At 43.9% G+C, this 20,755-nt stretch overlaps 2 protein-coding genes across 5 annotated transcripts in view; one reads left to right on the forward strand and one right to left on the reverse strand.

The window, feature by feature from the left end:
• Positions 1 to 7,198, forward strand: part of MFSD2B (MFSD2 lysolipid transporter B, sphingolipid) — a 43,676-nt gene extending 36,478 nt beyond the window's left edge. For both annotated transcript variants that reach the window (XM_051810370.1, XM_051810381.1), the window contains one exon: positions 840 to 7,198. In XM_051810370.1, coding sequence (XP_051666330.1) covers positions 840 to 897 — 58 coding nt within the window. In that variant the 3' untranslated portion in view covers positions 898 to 7,198. The remainder of the gene's footprint in view (positions 1 to 839) is intronic.
• Positions 7,199 to 7,330: 132 nt separating this feature from the next.
• Positions 7,331 to 17,049, reverse strand: LOC127481207 (WD repeat and coiled-coil-containing protein). 3 transcript variants are annotated; one of them, XM_051810234.1, is made up of 6 exons: positions 16,439 to 16,577; positions 15,997 to 16,115; positions 15,716 to 15,755; positions 12,336 to 14,205; positions 9,617 to 9,734; positions 7,331 to 7,945 (listed from the first exon to the last, which is right to left on the reverse strand). In XM_051810234.1, the coding sequence occupies exons 4-6, from the start codon at positions 14,184 to 14,186 to the stop codon at positions 7,680 to 7,682; spliced, it is 2,235 nt and encodes a 744-aa protein (XP_051666194.1). In that variant the 5' UTR covers positions 14,187 to 14,205; positions 15,716 to 15,755; positions 15,997 to 16,115; positions 16,439 to 16,577; the 3' UTR covers positions 7,331 to 7,679. The 3 variants fall into 3 exon arrangements, with proteins under 3 accessions (XP_051666194.1, XP_051666191.1, XP_051666190.1); XM_051810231.1 differs by lacking the exons at positions 15,716 to 15,755; positions 16,439 to 16,577 and adding an exon at positions 16,967 to 17,049; XM_051810230.1 differs by lacking the exon at positions 15,716 to 15,755 and having other exon boundaries at positions 16,439 to 16,576.
• Positions 17,050 to 20,755: the final 3,706 nt, after the last annotated feature.

Genomic DNA, 20,755 nt, shown 5'->3' on the forward strand with positions numbered 1-20,755 from the left:
AATACCATTTATCAGAAATATCAGCTGCTGTGTTTTACTCTTTCTCTGGGGTGGCTAACAAAGCACTATTGTGGTACAGTGTTTCAAGCCATAACTGAGGAATATTCTGTGTGGATTAAATTTCTGGAGAAAATATGAATAGTTAAAATTTACTTGTATATAGAAAAGAAGTGGGATTGTTGACTGCATTCTTGGTGTTTATGGCATATAAGAAATATCCAAACCATTTAGAGGCGTGGGCAGAAAAGACTGTGGGAGAAAAAGAGAGGTCAGCTTTGAGCTATTCTTTGCCTTTTTATCCTCCCTTCCTCCCCTTTCCTCCTTCTCCAAAGATAATCTCTGTCTAGCTCAAATTTATCCACCTCTGTCAAATGATGCCTCTTTATACTGAGGACATCCCTAAGAACAGTCTATCCTAGCAGATTGATGGATTAAATATCAGAGTATGCTGTTATTTCTGTCTTGTTTTTACTATACCAAGTTACTGGAATTGGGAACTGATTTCCGTGCTAAGGGATCCATTCCAAGACCTAAGCATGTGTATCTGGGACCAGTTCATGCCCTAAGGTATCTAAGATACCTGCATGGGGTTTGCAAATATGCCACAGGCCTCTGGTACACCAGCTGCTTTTTTTTCAATGGCAGCTGCAGACTGGAGGGTACAGGGTCAACAACCCAAAACTGGGACTGATCCCTCTGTTTAGGAGCTTCAGTCGCTGTCCCTAACAACCACACCTTACTGGAGGTTGTCAGCTCTTTGAGATTGCCAAACTGAGTTTGGCTAGTTAGCATCAAAAGCCAGAAGTGTGTTCATGTGTCATTTGCTCTGCTTTAAACAGGAGGAGTTATCAAAGCACAGAGAACTTGGATGAGCACAAAAAGGACACCTCAGTCTGAAAACTCTGAACACAGTGACTTTCCAAATATGGACTCACTTCCTACCAACAAACCCCATGAAAGTTTTCTAGGTCATTTCTCTGCTCACATTTTATCAAAAAGGATAAAGAATGATTCTGACATAATAACAAAATCAAGAGAGGACACCACCGTGCAAATATACACTAACTCCGTGCACTGTGCTAAAAAGGACATTACATGTGGTCAGGAAAGCAAGCTATTGAAGGCTTGAGGGTTTTTTGTTTGTTTTTCAATGATTAATGGAAAACTGTGATCTCGTTGCACAGGAGATTCTATGGATTTGTAGGTCAAGAGGAAAAAAAGTGTAAATGTGACCATAGAGTTATAAAATGTCCTGAATTGAAAAAAAGACTCATGAGGGCCATTGAGTCCAATTCCTGATGCACCACCCAAATATTAACTCACAATATATTTCACCCTTGGAGGCTGGGGTGGATTTTGAGCACAATCTCTACCTGCAACTTGCACACTAGCGTGTTTGGGAAGCACTTGGGAATACTGAAGTATATATTAAATAAAGTTAGGATTTATTTTGTTTTGAAATGAAGCAAATCAGTGATGCAGACAAACTGATGCAAGAGTTTTTTCTGAAAGAGATTTTGAGGTAATTTAACTTCATAGATTTTATATAAAACAGAACCTTACAATTTGTGTTACTGATGTTTCTTGCTTCTGAAACCTGTAAACTGATTTCTCTCAGAGAATGAGAACATTTTCAAAATCAACATCTGCACTCAGGATATGCAAAATCAGAAGTCTGCTCCAAAAATTATCATTCCAAAAAATATCATTCAAATGTCTGTAAATTTTGGCCTTTAAATAATCATGGTACCATTTCTCACGTGGTGTAGGCTCCCTGCCTCACCAAACACAATGGCATAGCTGTTAATCTCAACTTGCACTTATTTTATAATAATGAGGCTACACCTGCCTTTTAAGTGGTGTTTTTTTTCAGTCAGGGATGTTATCATGCTTTAGATACATTAACTGAAACCTCATTTCTACTGTAGATTCAGACTGCTGAACACATTTTGTAGATGAAGACACACCTAACCTCAGGCACCTTCCGGAGCACTTAAGTTGAGATCTGTTCTTTCTGGGCTTCTGTAGTCAGTACAGAGACCTTGAGAGACTGGCTCCAAGCTTAAGCTAAAATGACTGGACTCTGAAGATGTATCTAAATCTGGAAGGAACAGTGAGGAATTTAAGAGTTAAAGGCTTGTTCACCTCAAAGAAATTAGCACAAGACAAGACATGAATTTCAGCTCACTGCCTTCACTGTATGACTCTGTGAGAGGGTGCCTTTGTGTTGTACCAGAAGTGCCTTTGGAGGACTGGCTTGCCACTGTTTGGGAGGACTTGGAGGGTGTGGCCACAAGTACTTCACTCAGGGCCATCTGGGAGGTGACTCACAGTGCTGGGACTGGAAACTGGGAAAGCTTTTATTGAAGGACACTGCAGTACAATCAGTGCAGCTCTGAGTATCTCCTTAAGTTTAGTACTGAAACTTTGTCAGGCAAGTTTGAAGTCTCAGCCATATGAACTGTCCTAATTCAGCAAAATGCTTGATCATGAGTGAGCTTCTAAGGATATATTTTGAGTGTGTGTGGGTAAGAGTTAACTACATTTAAGATTTCTGTTGAATTGACATCTAAGGCTCTTTGTTCTTGTTTCGTTTTTTTGACAAATCAAGATTTGTATGCCTGGGGCATATATGTTTAAAGCAATAAAAACCATAAGCCTGTTTACAATTTTGAGTCTGATGGAATTTGAAATAGCAGATTTACTGCACTTTGAAGTAAGTTATGTAGGTAAGTTATGAAGCAATATCACATAGCTCCAAAACATCACAGAAAACAGTTTGGGGCGTTTGATTTATTCTGTAATATTTGTGTATTTCTGAATAGTCAGCTTTAAAAACAAACAGAAGTCTCAATAAAGGCTGTTAATGTTTTTTAATGGGTTATGTTTTCAGCTACTATAAATCTGTAGCTACAAGGCAGTGGGTCCATGTCAGTTTATATAAGCTGAATCCTTAGCCCAGTGATAAAAGGGTTGCAGAACTACTGGCTGGGGTTGTATAGTATTATTTGAATGTGGCTTAATATATTATTTCTAGATCAGTTGTGCAGTTGCCTCTAAATTGCACAACACCCAATCTGAATTCAGACTAGGTAAACTCAGTTGATTGTAAACTGTTTTCCTCTTCTCCAGAGAGACAATGTGATCTTTATCTCCCTGAGGTGTACTCAGTCCTCACTTTGCATATGGTAGCAGCAAAGGGAACTGCTACAAGAAAAGAGAAAGCTGTAGATAAAATGGAGCAGACTATTTTTATATTTCAAAAATCTCATTATTTTAGTTGATTATCAGAGTTGTACTTTTGTTAAGAAAATGAATGTATTTTTTTAAGTTAAAAGAATGGAAGACTTAAGTGCAGAGTAAGATTATTTTTGTACTTTTCTTTTTTTAGGTCTCAGTGTTGGTGCTGTAAAATGAATGAGCTTTGTATGTCTCCTTGTCAGTTTTAAATTATGTGTATGCCTTACATATGTTCAGAACATGTGACTGAAAGAAGCAGATTCTTCTATTGACAACCATTCAGATTAAATGCTAATCTAATGTAAACCTCCTGCCTTCCTGCTGCTTGGCAGTAACAGGACCCAGTTTCAATCCCCAGGGGTTCTCATTCAGGTAATACCCAAATACAGTCACAAGAACATGGGAGATTGCATTAAACCAGTTGGGTGCCTAATGGACAGCACTTCCCCACCAGCATGCAAGCAATTCCAACAAATGGATTTACACAGAGGAAGGAAAGGGAAAGATAATGGAGTTACATGTCACTGGGTAGTGTTCCATAAGGCAAATCATGCCCAATTTCTTGTCCTTGCTGAAGTATGGTGATGGCAGCCCAAATCTTCCATACTGGGCTGGCTGCTGGCAGTCAGTAGCTGAGCTGGTAACTAGTCATAGACTCATAGAATCATTAAGATTGGAAAACACCTTTAAGATCATCAAGTCCAACTGTCAACCCAGTCTCCTCTTCCAGTTTCATCCCCCTTGTAGTTCCTGCCTAGCAATAATCACAGAATCTCAGAATATGCTGAGTTAGAAGGGACCCACAAGGATCATCGAGTCCAACCCTTAGCCCTGCAAAGGACCATCCCCAAGAGTCAGACCATGTGCCTGAGAGCATCATCCAAACACTTCTTGGACTCTGTCAGCCTTGGTGCTGTGACCACTGCCCTGGAGAGGCTGTTCCAGTGCCCAACTACCCTCTGGGTGAAGAACCTTTTTAATATCCAACCTAAACCTCCCCTAAAATCTTCCAAGGTTACACCATCTTCCTGAGTGATCAGGTCCCTGCAGGTCACAAGTAACCACACACCCGAGCTGCTGCTCCCGCCAGGCACAGGTGGAGGGGGTTGGTTGCTGTTGGGCACAGGCTGTGCCTCCTGCAGACGTGTTCTCCCTCCTGCCTCGCTGTGCCTGCAGGTCTCTGAGCTCCCTGACCTGCTGAGGCTTAGCTGGATTAGATCCCTTGTGCTGAGTCCCCCACTTTAATAGGTGGATACCACCTCAGACATCTGTCCCTGTGGAGTTCCTGAAGGCTGGGACCTTCTGTGTCAGGTCATTGGATTTTCAGGGAGGCCTCTGAAGATTTGAGTACTAATTCCTTAAGTCACTCCTGTACCTTATAAGAATTGCTGCTCAGTTCAATCCCTGCTGCATCCTCTCATCTCTATTCACCTTCTGCATTCCCAGTAAAGCAGTTGAAGTGGACGATGTTTCAAAGCAAACCCTGCTTTTGGGTTCAGAGTTTGTTTCCAAGTATCACTTGTTCATTTCCTTCTCTACTTACCTTTCTGGGCTGTAGACAGAAAGCCCAAAATTAAATCAATCTTCTTGAGAGGAAGAATTTCCATAAGGGAAACTCATGTCCTTTCAGACGTGGTATTTTTTGTCCAGATCTGAAGATGAGGAAGAGAGGGCAAGTTTAGTTCAAAGTCCCTTTCAATAGGGTACAGCCAGTAGCAGTCTAGTGCCTAGTGGTCAATCATATACTTCATATGAATTTCATATCACAGTTATGTAAAAACAGTCTCAAACTGTTACAATAGAGTCTTTCCCTTCAGAAAACTTCTAGACTGATTGATGGAAAGGTGAGTTGGATTCACACAATTGGCAGGAGAGGGAAGGAGTTTTGTTTTCCTACAATTTTTGGGATCACCAGTTCCTTGAGCTCCACTTTTTTTTTTTAATGCTTTTTTTAACCTTAACTCTCTGCAAGACCACAGTTCAGATACACAGCAAGAGTGCTGAGTATTATGGTTACAAAAATGTGTGCATGTTGTAGGCTTAAAGTATGAAATCAGAGAGCTTTCACATAACTAAGCACCAAATCTGCTGCACAAACCAGACACTATCTCACTGGGAAGATTCCTTGAGACCCCACCTGGAGTGCTGCATCCAGCTCTGGGGCACCCAAAATAGGAAGGATGTGGACCTGTTGGAGTGAGTCCAGAGGAGGCCATGAAGATGCTTAAGCTGCTGGAGCACCTCCCCTGTGGAGACAGGATGAGCGAGTTGGGGTTGTTCAGCCTGGAGAAGAGAAGGCTCCAGGAGACTTTAGAGCACCTTCCAGTGCCTACAGCAGAGCTGGAGAGGGACTTTTTACAAGAGCCTGTGCTGATGGGGCACATGGGGGAAATGGCTTAAAAGTGACAGACAGCAGGTTTGGATTAGATATTGAGAAGAAATTATATTCTGTGAGGGTGGTGAGGCCCTGGCACAGGTTGCCCAGAGAAGCTGTGGCTGCCCCATCCCTAGAAGTGTTCAAGGCCAGGTTGGATGGGGCTTGGAGCAACCTGGTCTAGTGGAAGGTGCCCTGCTCATGGCAGGAGGGTTGCAACTAGAGGATCTTCAAGGTGCCTTCCAGCCCAAACCATTTGGGGATTCCATGAAATGAGCAATGCTATTAATGTAAGGATTTCATTGAGATTCCTAGGGTTATACTTTAAATGCAGTATTTGCCCACACGCACATAGTGCACTATGAAGAGCCAGTGTAATCCCTTGACCAAACTATTGACACCTTCTAGTGGGTGACTTGCACTTGCTGTGCCTGCTCCAGTTATCCCAGATGGCAATGTCCTGTGTAGCTCCTGGTGCTCACCTGGGGAGCTGGAGGAACTCTACAAATCTGTTTGGTGCAACCTGAGACTGAGCATGCTTTTGGTGGGAGACTGTCTTTTGTCATTCTAGACATAATACAAATGGGCAATAATTCCAAAATAATCAGATCATTTTTATACACTGTTTTGCTGCGTAACAAAATTATAGAAGCAGCATTTGAGGCATGAGCAATCCAAGGCCAACATGTCACGCAGAGCCAAGAGTGCTCAGCCCTAACCCTTTCCTCCTAAGTGGGTTAGTGGGATGTTGAAACCAGGAACAGGCATGAAAAAGGACTGTCAGGTGGCTGTGAAGAAACACGGACCAACCCCAGCATCCAGCCTGCTTTGCATGCACACCCAGTGCTCAGGCTCTGGACTCTTGACTTTCTGGTAGCTGTAATCACAGACCACCTCCTGATTAAACAGTGACCATCACAGAGAACAGATGATTGTTATGTAAAGGATGAAGCCCACAGCTGCCAAATGATTTCACCTGTTTCCCTCCTCCCCTATTCATCAAAAGCTGTAACTTCAAGTTGTGTACCACCCAATGCTGAGTGTTCTCTGCAGCTTTTGCTACTGTTGTAACTTTCATATCATATTTTTGTGGGCAGCTGATTTTTTTTTTGAGAGTGGTTAAATTTCCAAAAAGGCAATAAATAAAAAAAAAGGGATTATCTTAGTCCTGAGATAGCAGCTCCAATTCTTTAATCTAGTCACTTGATGCCCTCTCACATACTAAGTGCCACTGTGAAAGCCTGATAAACTGCTTAACGTTATCATGCTATGATTTTATGGGGAGCAATCTTGGATTAGTCTTTTCTTCAGTGCTGCAATCCACGTTACATAAACTTGTGCTTACATAAACTTTTTCTAATTTCACCTTTGCATTTTCTCTCTCTTCTCTCACTACAAAAGCCCATGGAACATGTTCTTCTGTCAGCTTTTAACTGGATGTTCTCACCACAAAAGACAAGACACATGACAGGCAATTCCCCAAACCCACAGAGAGACAGAAGCACAGAGAGGGGTGAAGGGCAGGCACAGGAAGGGAAAAGGCTCTTGCTTCTGCACACTATGGATAATCCATATGAACCTACTTTGTCCCAAACTCCATGAACCTAAACTGGTGCTTAAACCAGTGCAAACCCACTTCTGCAGGCACTGTTCCTAAGTAACATCAGTGTAATATTTCAGGCTTTGGCAGAAGGGAGGAAGGAGGGGGACAATGCAGCATTTTCAAGGATTTCTTTATTATCCAAGTTTACTATTGTCTAAAAACACCAATGTATTAAAGACCAAGATGGAAAGTTGAGCCCAGAAATTTGTAAGAACGCGCATTTTCAACCGCTGGTACAAAGAGCTGCTCTGTACTGCAAGAGGCATAGTTAAAAAACACTGCTCAGTATAAAAAAAAAAAGTGAATGTTTCCGAGGATCAAATAAATAATTTACAATGTAAAAAAAAAAATTATAGAAATCCAACAGAGATGTGAGACTGCTGTTGAGAACCCACAGTCCTACACAGTAAATGTAAAAGCCCCCCCATCATCAGACAGGCATCACAAAATCACTGCCAAAAACTACACTTTACTGCCCGGCTGTTCCGAGGGGCTGCCGCTGTCCAAGGTCTTGGAAGAGCAGTCCCTGAGGACTTCCGAAGTGATATCCAGGCTTTCGGAAGGAGCGGATCTGCACCCTTGTGTGGAGCTGATGATGTCCAAAGTTTTGGAAGAACGGGCACTGTAGCCTTTTGCACTGGCATCTCTTATGACGATCTCCTGCGCAGATGTAAACGTCAGCGGGACAAAGCCCTCGCTGTCCGCCGTGAGAACGATCCAAGAGGAACCTGTGAGCACACGTAAACATCTGTTGAGGATTTTTTGTGTAATTAGGTTGCTTTAAGGTATAAAACCTATTTCTTCTAGAATTAAATGCTGCTGTATATTTACAGCTTTTCTAGTGAAAAAAAAAAAGAAAGTAAGTATGGGAAGACACAGGTTGTATAATGTCCAAAATAAAGGACACTTTGCAAATATGACAAATTTTGCCACAAGGAGATGAGAAAATAATAAATGCATGCTTCAAATGAGGAGGAATAAAATTCTGAACAGAATTCATAAGCATACACACTTGTTTGTAAATAGGTATTGATAAACTACTTCACAGTGCTAAAGTGGTGTAGATACTGTAAAAAGTAGCGATTTAGTAAATTAAATTACAAATTAATGTAATAAAGACAATGCAGAAACCTCTTTTATTAATGTCATTTCAATATACTTAATTCCAATAAATACAAGGAAGAATACTGTGCAAATCCCATGTCTCTAGTCCCCTTGCTGATGAAGCAAGAAAACAGAGCTCATGGGGGGGGGGGGGCGAGGGAATTCAGAGAAACGTTTCCAGTTGTTTGTAAATTTAAATTACATAACTTCACGTCACAAGTAAGGTCACAAGAAGATTGCAGCTTAAAAGCCCACAACACTTTAATCTTTTGGCTTAATATCTCATTTGGACCAAACTTGGAAATACCATTCCTACTTTGCCCATTTATATTTCAAATAAACATATTCCAGCAACTAATTAAAGAGAAACAAAATTTGCACAAAGGTAAGAACAACAGCCTTAGGCTTTGGGATGGTTGCCCAATGGTCTGCAAGGAGGCAGACAGCAGACATGGTGGGGACAAAAGTTGGAATATAGTACAGGGAACACCTGGAGTAGTGGGAGATCATATCCCAAAAGTGTTTTCTACTTTTGCCATGAGTAAGGCACTCCAGATCGACACGTACACAGACACATGGGATGGGCATGGCATGAACTGGTAACAGCAGAGAGGACAACAGCAGTAAGACAGGCAGTTTTCCTCACTGCAAAAACTGATGTGAAACGCACTGCTAGAGTGTACAGAACTACTTCTTTGTTTATAAAAACTAAAAGATTTCTTAAAGGAGACCAGATGCTGGAGCTACAGATTAAAATATAGAAAACTGTATTCCCCAAACCACCAGACAACCCTCACCTCCTTGTTACTTAGGCTTCTCTCTTCAGAATAGCTGAAAACATAAAACAGTACTGACAGTAACTTCCCTGTGTAACCAGTTACTTGGTAAGGAGGTATCAATACAAAAAAGTTTGCACTTTTTTTTTATAATGTAAAGCTTCTTCTCAGTAAAAAGCCCAGAGAAGAAATTTTAAGTTCTAAAACAAATGAGCAAACTTTTATTAATAATCTTCCATTACTTATTCCTTGGGGTTTTCCCCAGATGGAATACGCATACTGCTATTACTGAGAATGTCACACAGAATCACAGAATCATGGAATGGTTTGGGTTGGAAGGGACCTTAAAGACCATCCAGTTCCAAACCCCCTGCCATGGGCAGGGACAACTTCCACTAGACCAGCTTGCTCCAAGTCCCATCCAACCTGGCCTCGGACACTTCTACGGATGGGGCATCCACAGCTTCTCTGGGCAAGATGTGTTTAAAGTGTTTGTATTCCTGGATAATCACAACATACCATGCTGCATTTCCACAAGAGAGAGGTTGAATATCTGCTGGACGACGTTTAGGCAGAGTTTGCCACCACAGAGAAGAACGGCCCGACTTTCATCTGAATCACTTCTGGAAAGCTGCTTCTGTAAATGCAAGAAAGAGTCCTCAGATGCTGTGACATATATTTAAGCACAGATGTCAAAATAGCACTGATCAAAGCAGGATCAGACGTGCCTTCAGCGACATCATTTACAGAAACTCAAACACTACATTCATTCAGACCCATTTGCAAGATTTATCCCTTAAAGTCTCAGCTCTCAAACAGCAGGTCTGTGAGTGACAGCAGCAAGGACCTGTGTTCATTCAGCACGTGTCAGAACACCAGGAGAGGAAATCATGCACTGCTGCTGAGGAAACCATGAGCTTCATCTGCAGCACAATCCTCACACTTATCCTTCCATCTGTGAGGGATATTTCCCCAGGGAGCTTGTAAAGCTGCAGGTTTTCTATCCTCCTCTGTCCCTGATCCCTGATCCACAACTTAAGAAGATGAGAGAGCTCCTGCTCATGAATGTTGGGGCAAATGACAGACTCACAAGTCAGAAGAGCTTGTTTGTCTCACCTCTGACCATTGCTGCCCCAAGGCTCAAATACAAAAGCATGTCCAAGGAATATGCCCAGTGGGGCAAAGTATTTTTTAAATCTGCTAAAGCTCAGTTTTTACCAATACTACAAACAGTGTCCTTGTGTAGAATAACATTCACAAAACCACATCACTTTGCAGGGAAGCCTTGATAACATCTCTGGATAATGACAAAAACATAATCAAGTAAATTCTGACTTCTTTTCCATGCTGTGGAAGGATCCATGCCCCCACAAGGAGAGTGTATAGCAGAGGGGAGGGTGGAGATCACAGAATCACATAATGTCCTGAGCTGGAAGGGACCCATAAGAATCAGAATCCAACTCCTGGCCCTGCACAGGACCATCCCAAGAGTCACACCATGTGCCTGAGAGTGTTGTCCAAACTCTTCTTGAACTCTGCCAGGCTTGGTGCTGTGACCACTTACCTGGGGAGCCTGTTCCAGTGCTCAACCACCTTCTAGGTAAAGAACCTTTCCCTAATATTCAACCTCAGCCTCCCCCCTCACACCTTCAATGCTCTTGCACTGAAGATTCTCATGTGCTCTTTGCCTTCTGCACTGCTAAACCCTGCCCTGTCAAAACCCGGCTTATTTGGGATATTTTGGGTTTCCTCAATGTTTTGTAAAATACAGCTAATCACCCGGACAGTAGAGAAACCATCAGGGCTCAGCACATGAGGTGAGGATCCCTGTTTGCCTGTTAATGATTTCTGAATCAAAAATACTCTGGCTGAAGTTAAAACTCAGCATTTTCTGCCAGACTTTCCAAGGTCACTTGTAATTCAAGTCAAATGCTTTTCTTGCCACAAATCATCAGTGAGCAAAGTATGTAGGTGAAACTGAGGCACTACTTTAATTTGTGAATCTACAAGCGAGTGCAGCTAATCCAGCTCTTGGAATCACAGAATGTTTTGTGTTGGAAGGGACCTAAAAGATCATCCAGTTCCAACCCCCTGTCAGAAGGAGGGACACCTTCCTCTAGACCAAGTTGCTTAGAGCCCCATCCAGCCCGGTCTTGAACACCAGGACAAGGTGATACTTAGAACTCAGTTTCAAACCACATGGAAAAAGAGAACAGAGTACCAAAATTTAACAAAGATTTGTGTTACCTCAAATTAAAGCAGGTTTCTAAAAAACACCTCAGACCTGCAGAGGGAAATGTTCACTTTTCAGAGTAACACCCCAAACATAAATAATGTTTGAGCTAGAAAAATAAGTTGTTATAGTTACTAAATGTTTACAATGGAAAAAAGTGAAGAGAGTGAGGGAATATGATCTAGGACCTAAGAGTTCAATGCTACAAAAGCTGATATTAATTTTTTGCAATAATAAAGCTGAAAAACAAGAGCTTATTGAAAGGAAAATGGCAGTTTAGATGACTTTGAATATTGACTAAGGTTTATTAATCTGAATTCTAGAGGAGACCTACTAGATTTGTGCCAGGTTTTCATAATCAGGTAACTTACCCTTTCTAGCATGAGATTTGCAAGAGCAAATCTTTCAGCCAAGGAAAGTGTTTTTCACATGGAATTTCATTTTAAATCCATTTTTAAGCTATGTTAATGGAATTATCTATTGTGTCCCTAAGGGTCTCTTTTCTCCTCATCAGATGCTAATTAGCAACCTTTCTGTTTCAGAGCCAAAGCAATTTGCTTTTGTTTCAGTCTCCATTATCTTAGTTGTCCTCATAGGAGAGTGGGAGATGGATACCAATTCCCACGTGTGGAAATCTTCACTTGTCTAAATTTCTGAACATGAAGCTTTAGAAGTTGCCTAGGAAAAACATTCCCTTCCTAGAACTCCATATAGGGCTTTAATTCCACAACTGAGCTGCCACACGTGGGTCCTGTGGAGTCTGAGCAGTCTCTGTGCAGAGGGAGCAGGTATGAGCTGAGGGGCTCAGCCCAGCACAAGGGAGCTGCACATTCCCAGATATTCCATTGCTTTAAAAACACTGGAAGCCTGCTGAGTAATGGGACTTGTAACAGTAGTCCTATCTGCAGGATGGAAATCTAATCCTATTGACCATTACTTGAGCATTACAAAGAACATACAGTCATAAACAGATTTCATCACTATGGCTTCCAATATTAAAATTACCTGGCAGGTGATGTTAATAAAAGAGGGTTCCTGAGAAGATGGATACACTGGAAGACTTCTCTTCCCAGATTTTAGCAGCTCAGTTAATTCGCAGAGGTGCTGCTGCAATTCTGTGAAGTTACCAGACAGTTTTTCTACATTTCTCAAGAAGTAACTTGCCTCCTTTTCAGTGAACAGGTTATTCTTGTAAGAATTGGGTATTTTGGACGCTGCCTCTGCCTGCCTTTTTGGAGACGTTGGCTTGTTTGATGCAGCAGACAGTGCCACGGTCCGATTGACTGGTTCAGCATCCAAAATCTCAACAGCTGGTGGTAAGTTCAGGGGAATCTTTTTGTCTTTGAAGTCGCTCACGTTCGACACAAGGTTTTGTTCATAAGTAGGACTCTTGATTTCTTCAATGAGTTTCCTTCGGCTCGTAGGGGACTGCAGGGCAGAGCGATCCGGTATCAGGAGCCCACGGCTTAGGGGGTGAACGTCTCTAGAGGGATCACGAGGAATGTTGGAAAGGTTCAAACCAGAACTGCCATTAACTGATGGAAATGTTGAAGGACCCATTTCAAACATCAGCTTCTTAATTATCAAACGGATCATGTATTTGTCTGACCTTGAAGAGGGAAGAAACGCAGGGTCACTGAATTTTTGGATTCCAACCATTATCAGTAACAGTTTATTGGTCAAGAAGCACAAACCCTTTGGTTTCTCACTTTTCTCTAGTTGAATTTGCTGAATATTGGGTAAATTGGATGAAGTCAGTGAATAGACTAAAATAACATTACAAGTATTGGAGGCAACCGATACAGTTTGAGTTTTGGGGTCAAAAGCCATTATGTCAGGAACCAGAATGCCTGGGATGCTCGCTTTTTTGGTAGAGGTAACCTTTCTTTCAAAAGTCACCAAGATGAGGTGTGAAGAATCTTGGCCACTTCCTGTCAGGTAGTCCTTGGGCCTCAGGTGAAGGAGAGGGCTGGAATCAGCACCCTGCTTGCTAGAAAGTATGTGAGTGAGATCCACAGGAGATGTCACTACAGACAAGGACTTCTCAGAGTCCAGCGGCTTCTTCCCCCCATCCATGGAATACTCCTCCTCTCCGCACAAGCTGGACTGAGAGGGGAAGGACTCGGTTTCAACACTTGATGGAACCTCAAATGCAACACCAGCATTTAAGCCACAGATCTTGTCTAGAGGGAGCTCAGTGGCAACGGCGACTTGGAAGTTCTGTGTCGCCTCCACGGCACAGATGTAGCCTCCCACGTCAAAGATTGGGCAGAAAGAACAAGCACTCAGTGTTTTCTGAGCATCATCCCAAATGTAGGAGTGAAGGGCACTGCCCACCCCCACGACCAGGCGGTTGCCTTCCTTGGTCCAACAGGCACAGTGGATGAGGCCGCTGCCTTTGATCTCCGCGCTAATTCTGGAGTTGTTGAGGTGGACGGAGGGTAAGACGGAGGCGTCCCGGGTGGTCAGCACGGCCAAGACCTCCTTGCTGGGGTGCCACACACAGCCCTGGGGCAGCACGGGGTACGGCTCGCTGATGTCGCAGATCTGAGACACCAGGAGGTTGCTCCTGTCGGCGTCGTTGAAGCAGAGCTGCCAAATGGTGATGTGCTTCTTGTGCTGCACCGTGAGCAGGGCCGGGGCCTCGGGGGGACATGGGCCCCAGTACAGCCCGTGGACGTGCTCAAACTGACCAAAAACGCTCGAGTCACCAAATTTGGGCTCTCCGTTTTGAAGGTGTAATGCAGTCAAGATCACCTGCTTCCCATCTGTCCAGGCAAGCCCGTGCACAGGGTGGATTGCTTGGCATAAGGCATTGAGGCCGGTTCGCAGAAGCTTTGCCTTTCCCAGCTCCATGATTTTTAAAGTGAGACATCTAAAAAAATTAGAATGAGAAATAAACTATTGTAGAGGATAGAGGACAATATCTGTATGATCACTTAGCTTTTGACCCTGCCAACGCTGGACTCGTCCTTCCAGTGAAGTCAATGTACATATAATGTTCATCTATGCTTAGTCACCAAACCCTAGAATTTTTAGTTTACGATGTTTCCACAGTGAAATGCAATTTTAAGAGAAAGAAACTTTGCTGTTTGCATAGGCTTACCATCAGATTTCTGCTGCATTTTCATCGCAACACCAGTCCTTTCATTCTAATCAGCAAGTTGCTGTTCTCAGAATATTTTCTGATTTACTTCAGTATTAACAATTCTCAAAACATCACCTCTCGCTCTCAACTTCATGGACCATTTGTGATCAGATGAAGTAATCCCTTACGAGTATAACCAAGCATTAATGTATTATCTACAAATCTAATCCTGTCTTAAGCGTGTGAGAACGAGGAATTTGCATGTTTATTCCAAAAAGCTCTCTAAAAATGCAAATGCAGTTTTGAAGAAAGTTGGGATCAAAGCAGATTTTTCTGAAGAAATGAATGTGAAAAGAATTTAAAAGAAGCCATACACAAGGCACCAAGACTTTGGAAAAGTTTGGGATTTTACATGTATTTCTATGAGCTGTGAGCTCATAGAGCACAGCTGAGCACACTGAGTATAAAAGTCAATTCAAAGGAATCGATGGTTTCCTCATTTAAGGTTCTCCATAGGATTTGGCACAGCTGCAAAGCCATGGCACAGAATGAGTTGCAGCTCTAGTGGGAAACATGAAAAGCAAGAAGTGTTTGAGCAAGTCAAACTTTCAAACTGGGCAGGTTTACCCCAATGTGCAGTGCCTGACACCACTTGGTATTTTAATTAACTACTGGTGGATGATCCTACACTTGGAGCAAGAGGAGGAAGAGTGGATTTCAAAGACTAAAACTGCATAGAAAGTTACATTACGTTGATCAAGATAACTTCTTCTCAGACTAATAACAAGTGCAAAATAATATACTTATCAAAACAAAAAAACCCCACCAACTTGGATATCTCATCAGGAATAATCCCCTAAGTAGATGTATAGCAAAAAAGGAGCTGGTGATCACAAATTTAATATTTCAGTAATGTGAGAAATTTGCCAAATAAAACAGCGTCATTCTGGAATGTTTTTAAGAGGGATGCCATACACTAGGTAGATAATTACCCCACTTCCACACTGCTAACAGCATCTCCAATGGAGTACTGCACATATTTCTGAGTCCAAGGATGATGGAAATGCCTAACAGAGCTCAGGGACCAGACAGACACAGGAAGTAAGTGAGTAAAGATTGTTAGTGGAAAGTTGAGAACACCCACCAGCCTGCTGACAGGAGAACACTGATCCATTGCACTCCAGGTATACTCTCGATAGTGCAAAATAATAATCAACTTAGTTTCAATAAAGATTTAGGTCAGCTATTAAGGAAAAATTGTGACTATAAGCAATAGCTAAGCATCGAAGTAGGTTACCTTGGGGAGTGGGGGGAAGGCAATCCATGAATTTCATAATCTGTAAGAGCCAATTAAGGAAATGCCTGTCAGGGATAAGTTTAAGTACACTGGATCCCACCTCACGGTGGGAAAGCACTACTGGATATATTTCCAACTCAACTTCTCCACCATCCACCTGGCTTCTCCTCTACACTCCAGCATAACCAACCCCAATCCCATCAAGCAGCCGCCACGTGCAGGAAAATTAACGCTGGGTGTTGGCTGCGCTCAGAGCCCACGCGCTGCTGGGCAACACTTACTGATGGCAGGGAGACACGAGATAAGGCGCCTCACAGGACACGCCAAGATGCTAAAGCCTCCTGGGCCATCTGGAGAGGCCCCTGTGGCACAAGAGATGTTTCCCACTATCCTGGCAGACCTGGAAGAGCAAAAAGTGCAGGAGATCCACTGGCCATTGCCCTCCAGTGCCTCGTGTCCAAACCCCCAACGCCTCCTGCAGCGCCCGGCCCGGGCCCAGCTCCCCGGGCAGGTGCCACACCACAGGCCGGGAGCTCGGCGAAACACGGAGCCCGCCCCAGCCCCTCGGGGCAGAGAAGCCGCTGCGAGGACCCCGCAGCCCGGGGCGGCCGCGGCAGCGGCTCCGGGAGCGCCCAAACCCGCCCGCCCGCGTCCCCGCTCCCCGCGCGGGCCCGCCCGCACCGGTATTCCCCGCCTCCCCGCCGCGGCCGCAGCCTCGCTCACCTGCCCTGCCCGCGGCCCGGCCCGCTCCGTTGAGGCGGCACCGGGGCCGTGTAGCCCCAGCAGCGCTGGGCTGTGGCGGGCACCGCCCTCCCGCACGGCCCGGGCCCGCCTCCCCTCCCGCACGGCCCCTCACAGCGCAGCACCGCCCGTCCGCTGGGGGCGCCCGCGCCGCCCCGCCTGGACGCTCCGCAGCGGCCGCGCTCTGTGACCCGTGGGCGGTGCCTGACGGGGCGGGCGCCCCGCGCCGCTCCGCCCTGCCCGGCTACCCTCGGCCGCCCCTGAGTGGCGGGGAGGACGTGGCGGGTACTGACGGAATGTTAGGAGAGACTCATCAGGATCGTCGAGTCCAGCTCCTGCCCCTGCGCAGGACCATCCCAAGAGTCACACTATGTGCCTGAGAGCATTGTCCAAACGCTTCTTGAATTCTGTAAGGCTTGGTGCTGTGACCAGGTGCCCTGGGGAGTCTGTTCCAGTGCCCAACCGCAGAACTTTTTTTCTAATATCTAGCCAAAACGTCCTCCGGCTCACCTTCATGCCATTGCCTAGGGTCCTGAGCGTGGTCACCAGAGAGAGGACATCGGTACCTGCCCCTCTGCTTCCCCTCACGAGCAGCAGTAACTGCGATGATGTTTCCCCTCAGACTCCTCCAGGCTGAACAGACCAAGTGCTCCCAGACGCTCCTCATGAGGCTTCTCCTCCAGACCCTTCACCATCTCCACGACCCTCCTTTGGACGCTCTCTAGTAGCTTAATGTTGCTTTTATACTGTGGTGCCCAAAACTGCACACAATATTCAACGTGAGGCTGCCCCGGTGCGGAGCAGAGCGGGACCATCCCCTCCCTCTCCTGGCTGGCCATACTTTGCCTGAGGCACCCCAGGACACGGTTGGCATCAGGCAAAGCATCACCAGTGGATCGAGGGAGGTGGTTGTCTCACTGTCATCACCTCCCTCGCTCCCGAGGGTCACCCACTGTGTGACACCTCCCAGCCACCACCCCCAGCCTGCCTGCCTGCATGTGGCTCTCAGAGAGGCCTCAGAAGGGATCACAGGAGATGCTGCAGCAGGAGGACATGGGGTTCCCGGTGTGGCGTGTGACCCCACAATATGAGGGGACCACACTGAAGTGAAGAAAGCATATAAATGTAATGCAGAACTAATCCAATACGGCTTACCTGGACCCAATCTATTGCATCAAGCATAACTCTTTAAAAGTCTCCAAGGCCTTTTAAAAGTTAATTATACTGCAACACTGTGCCACTTTGCCACTCCTCAGCCCTGCAGAGCAGTGTGATCATCATACAGTTTTTGAAACCCACACTTTTTATAGGATATTGAAATACTGAAAAAGGTGCCTTAAAAAACTGCCAGAGGTGTTGAAAAAAATGCTTAAAATAGTTGCAAGGTCAAATATGTAAGTAGCTCAAACTTAGCAAAAGAAGAACACTAGGTGGTGACTTGGCCATATCACATGAGTGCTTTTACAGAGAGGGAAGAAAAACATGAAAAAGCTCTTAAAGGGAGTGAAGGAAGGTTTAACGAGAGCAACAGATGGATTCAAATACGTAAGACGCAGCTGTGAGTCCTACTGACCACTGGAACAAACTACAAACAGAGCAACTTCATGCTGAAATTTGGTGACTTTCAGGCATATACCATTTAAATGCAGATTTTACCTCAGTCACAGAAAAATTTCTGAGCTCAATAAATAGATTTTCAATATCTATGTGGGTACAAGGTAAAATTTCATGTACTGCCTCTAACCAAAAAAGCTCAACATAATTTGACTGTTTCATACCTGAAAGGGCACCTGCAAGATGCTGAAAGACAGGTTGGTGTGTTTTAGAAGGTTTTAAGGAGCAAAAATTTACTTGTTCTTATACTGCTTATAGTGGCAAAGGTTTATGGAAAAGAAATCCCTGCTATTCAAATTGAAAGTTAGTTTCCATGTTGCTTTGGAAGCTTGTTCAGAAAAAAAAATTGGTCATGGAATAGAGGCAGGGATGGCTGGAGGTGGAGAATAGGATTTGCTTAAACTGTTGTATTTTTGAGGCATTATACCAGCTTCAGGCATTTGATGCTGTGAGTTGCAGTAAATAAATAAATAAATCAAGATTTGAGATAATGAATAGATTTCCAAGGTTATGTTTTTTAGTTTAGAAAGATAAGCAGTGGACCCAAATGCCAGCTTCTCTGTGGTTTATAATCAGTTTATAATCAGTTTACTGATTGTAATTTTAATCTCACCACAATCACATTGAACAGTAATGATTTTACATTTTTCTATTTTCATATAAACTTAAATTGACCATCCATATTAATAGATAGAAATAAACATTTCAAATCTGTTTTAGAAAGCAGAGACCACAGTTAAATGCCTCAAAGACATTTTTCACACTAAATGTTTATTGTTTCCTATGCCTATAATTATACAATTAAGTATTTTTAAATACTTATTTTCATCATGTAAATTCTCTTATATGCATAAATGCCGAGTTCTACAAATGAAATGAAAATATCACAAAACCCCATAGTTAATTGAAAATCTGTAAAATAATATTTTCATTGAAATGGAATGGACTCCTTAAACACCTCCAGGGATGGTGACTCCACCACCTCACTGGGCAGCCCATCCCTATCTCTAATCACCTTTTCTGTGAAGAAATTTCCTCCTAATGTTCGACTTAAACCTCCTGTGCCATAGACTAAGACTGTTTCCTCTCATCCTGTCATTGTTGCCTGGGAGAAGAGCCTGACCCCCACCTGGCTACAACCTTCATTCAGGGAGCAGTAGAGAGTGATAAGGTCCCCCCTGAGCCTCCTCTTCTCCAGGCTGAACACTTACACCTTCCTCAGCTGCTCCTCATCAGACTTTTGCTCCAGACCCTTCCCCACCTCTGTTGCCCTTCTCTGGACTTGCTCCAGCACCTCAATGTCCTTCCTGAATTGAGGGGCCCCAAACCGGACAGAGGAGTCAAGGTGTGGCCTCACCGGTGCCAGGTACAGGGGAAGATTTAATGCATTATCCACTGCCTTGGGTAATGGCACAGGGTAAACAAGGGCATCAGAAGGGCAAATAAAAAAAAAAACAGCTGCAAATAATGTAAATGGTTTTTAAAAATCTATTAAAACAAAGCACAGGAGGCTGCACCATGTCCTGACCATGGCACAGTCTCCTGCCATGTACTAAACTGCACTTTAACTCTTGCCTGTCGCATTCATCCACCCCAGCCAAGCGCTCCTGACTGCCCCTCACCCCCCACCCACCATGGACGGACCCTCTGTCCCTGCATCTCATCCTCCATCCCTGCATCTCATCCTACCTGCCTGCCCTCATCTCCTGGTTCCCACTCTGCCACCCACCTCAGAGCCACCCTGACCAGCAGGACAGGCCCTCCTGTGCCCACAGTGCCTGTCCCAAACTGTCCCAGAACTCAACCTACCAGAGTGCCAGGACGGCGTGTGGGTAGTTATTATTACACCTCGGTGTTTATTTCTGTGCCCACAGTGTGTGTCTTATTTGCCTAACCACAGCCCGGTTATTTTGCCATGTAGAACACCATGGAAATGGCTGTAGGCTGCTTGGCCAGCAGCCACAAGCCACGGCTAGTCACAGTGGTTATTCCTCAGCAGCTGCCCTGCAAATAAACATCTCTTGTTTTCTTTCTTTCTTTTCCAGACTTTTCAAGCTGTTCACTGCTGATACATATAATGTGTCTGTGACTTCGGGGATTTTAATGACGCAGCACCCCTCAGGAGATGTATGTAAGGTAGAAAGTGAGGCAATGAAATTATGCCAGGAAAAGTGTTTAAAAGACTAAAATTACAGAAATTGTTTCCTATGGTCATGCTCATTTAAAGCACACATTTTGGCTTTTAAAAACATGTGACTGCATTGAGTCAGGCTTATCCTTAAACATTGAGCAGGCTCACAAATCTGTTTTCAGGCCCTGCATGAAGAGCAGAGTTGCCTTCTCATAACTTGATTTGTTGTATCATTTGGGTGTCTGCTTTTCAAATTAGTTGAAATACAGCATTAATAAGAATATAGGAGAGTCTGAGATAGAAGAGTTATGAGTATCTGTTAGAGCGAGGGAATGGCAGGGAAGGAAGGTGAAATGGATGTGATGGGCAGACATGTTGTAGAGTTATTATTTATGCATTCTGTAGATTTTTTTATTTGCTTTTACTGAACATGTACACGTTCAAAGAACATAATTTCACAAGGGAAAAGAATAATTTGAAGGTACTTCCCCTTAACTTCACAAGCATCATTTAAAAATATATATATATTTAATCCAGTCTATGGACACTACCGA

The sequence above is a fragment of the Manacus candei genome, unplaced genomic scaffold, assembly GCF_025592945.1.
Source record: "Manacus candei isolate 608988 ecotype Guabito, Panama unplaced genomic scaffold, ASM2559294v1 h1tg000007l, whole genome shotgun sequence".
Lineage (NCBI taxonomy): Eukaryota > Metazoa > Chordata > Aves > Passeriformes > Pipridae > Manacus > Manacus candei.

Excerpts from the sequence above, each read along its gene's own strand:
- LOC127481207 (XM_051810231.1), bottom strand. The coding sequence starts at position 14,186 with ATGGAGCTGGGAAAGGCAAAGCTTCTGCGAACCGGCCTCAATGCCTTA. Across the intron at positions 9,735-12,335 it reads TTATTAACATCACCTGCCAG|AAGCAGCTTTCCAGAAGTGA; the intron begins GTAATTTTAATA and ends TTGCATTTACAG. Across the intron at positions 7,946-9,616 it reads TCTTGTGGAAATGCAGCATG|GTTCCTCTTGGATCGTTCTC; the intron begins GTATGTTGTGAT and ends GTGTGCTCACAG.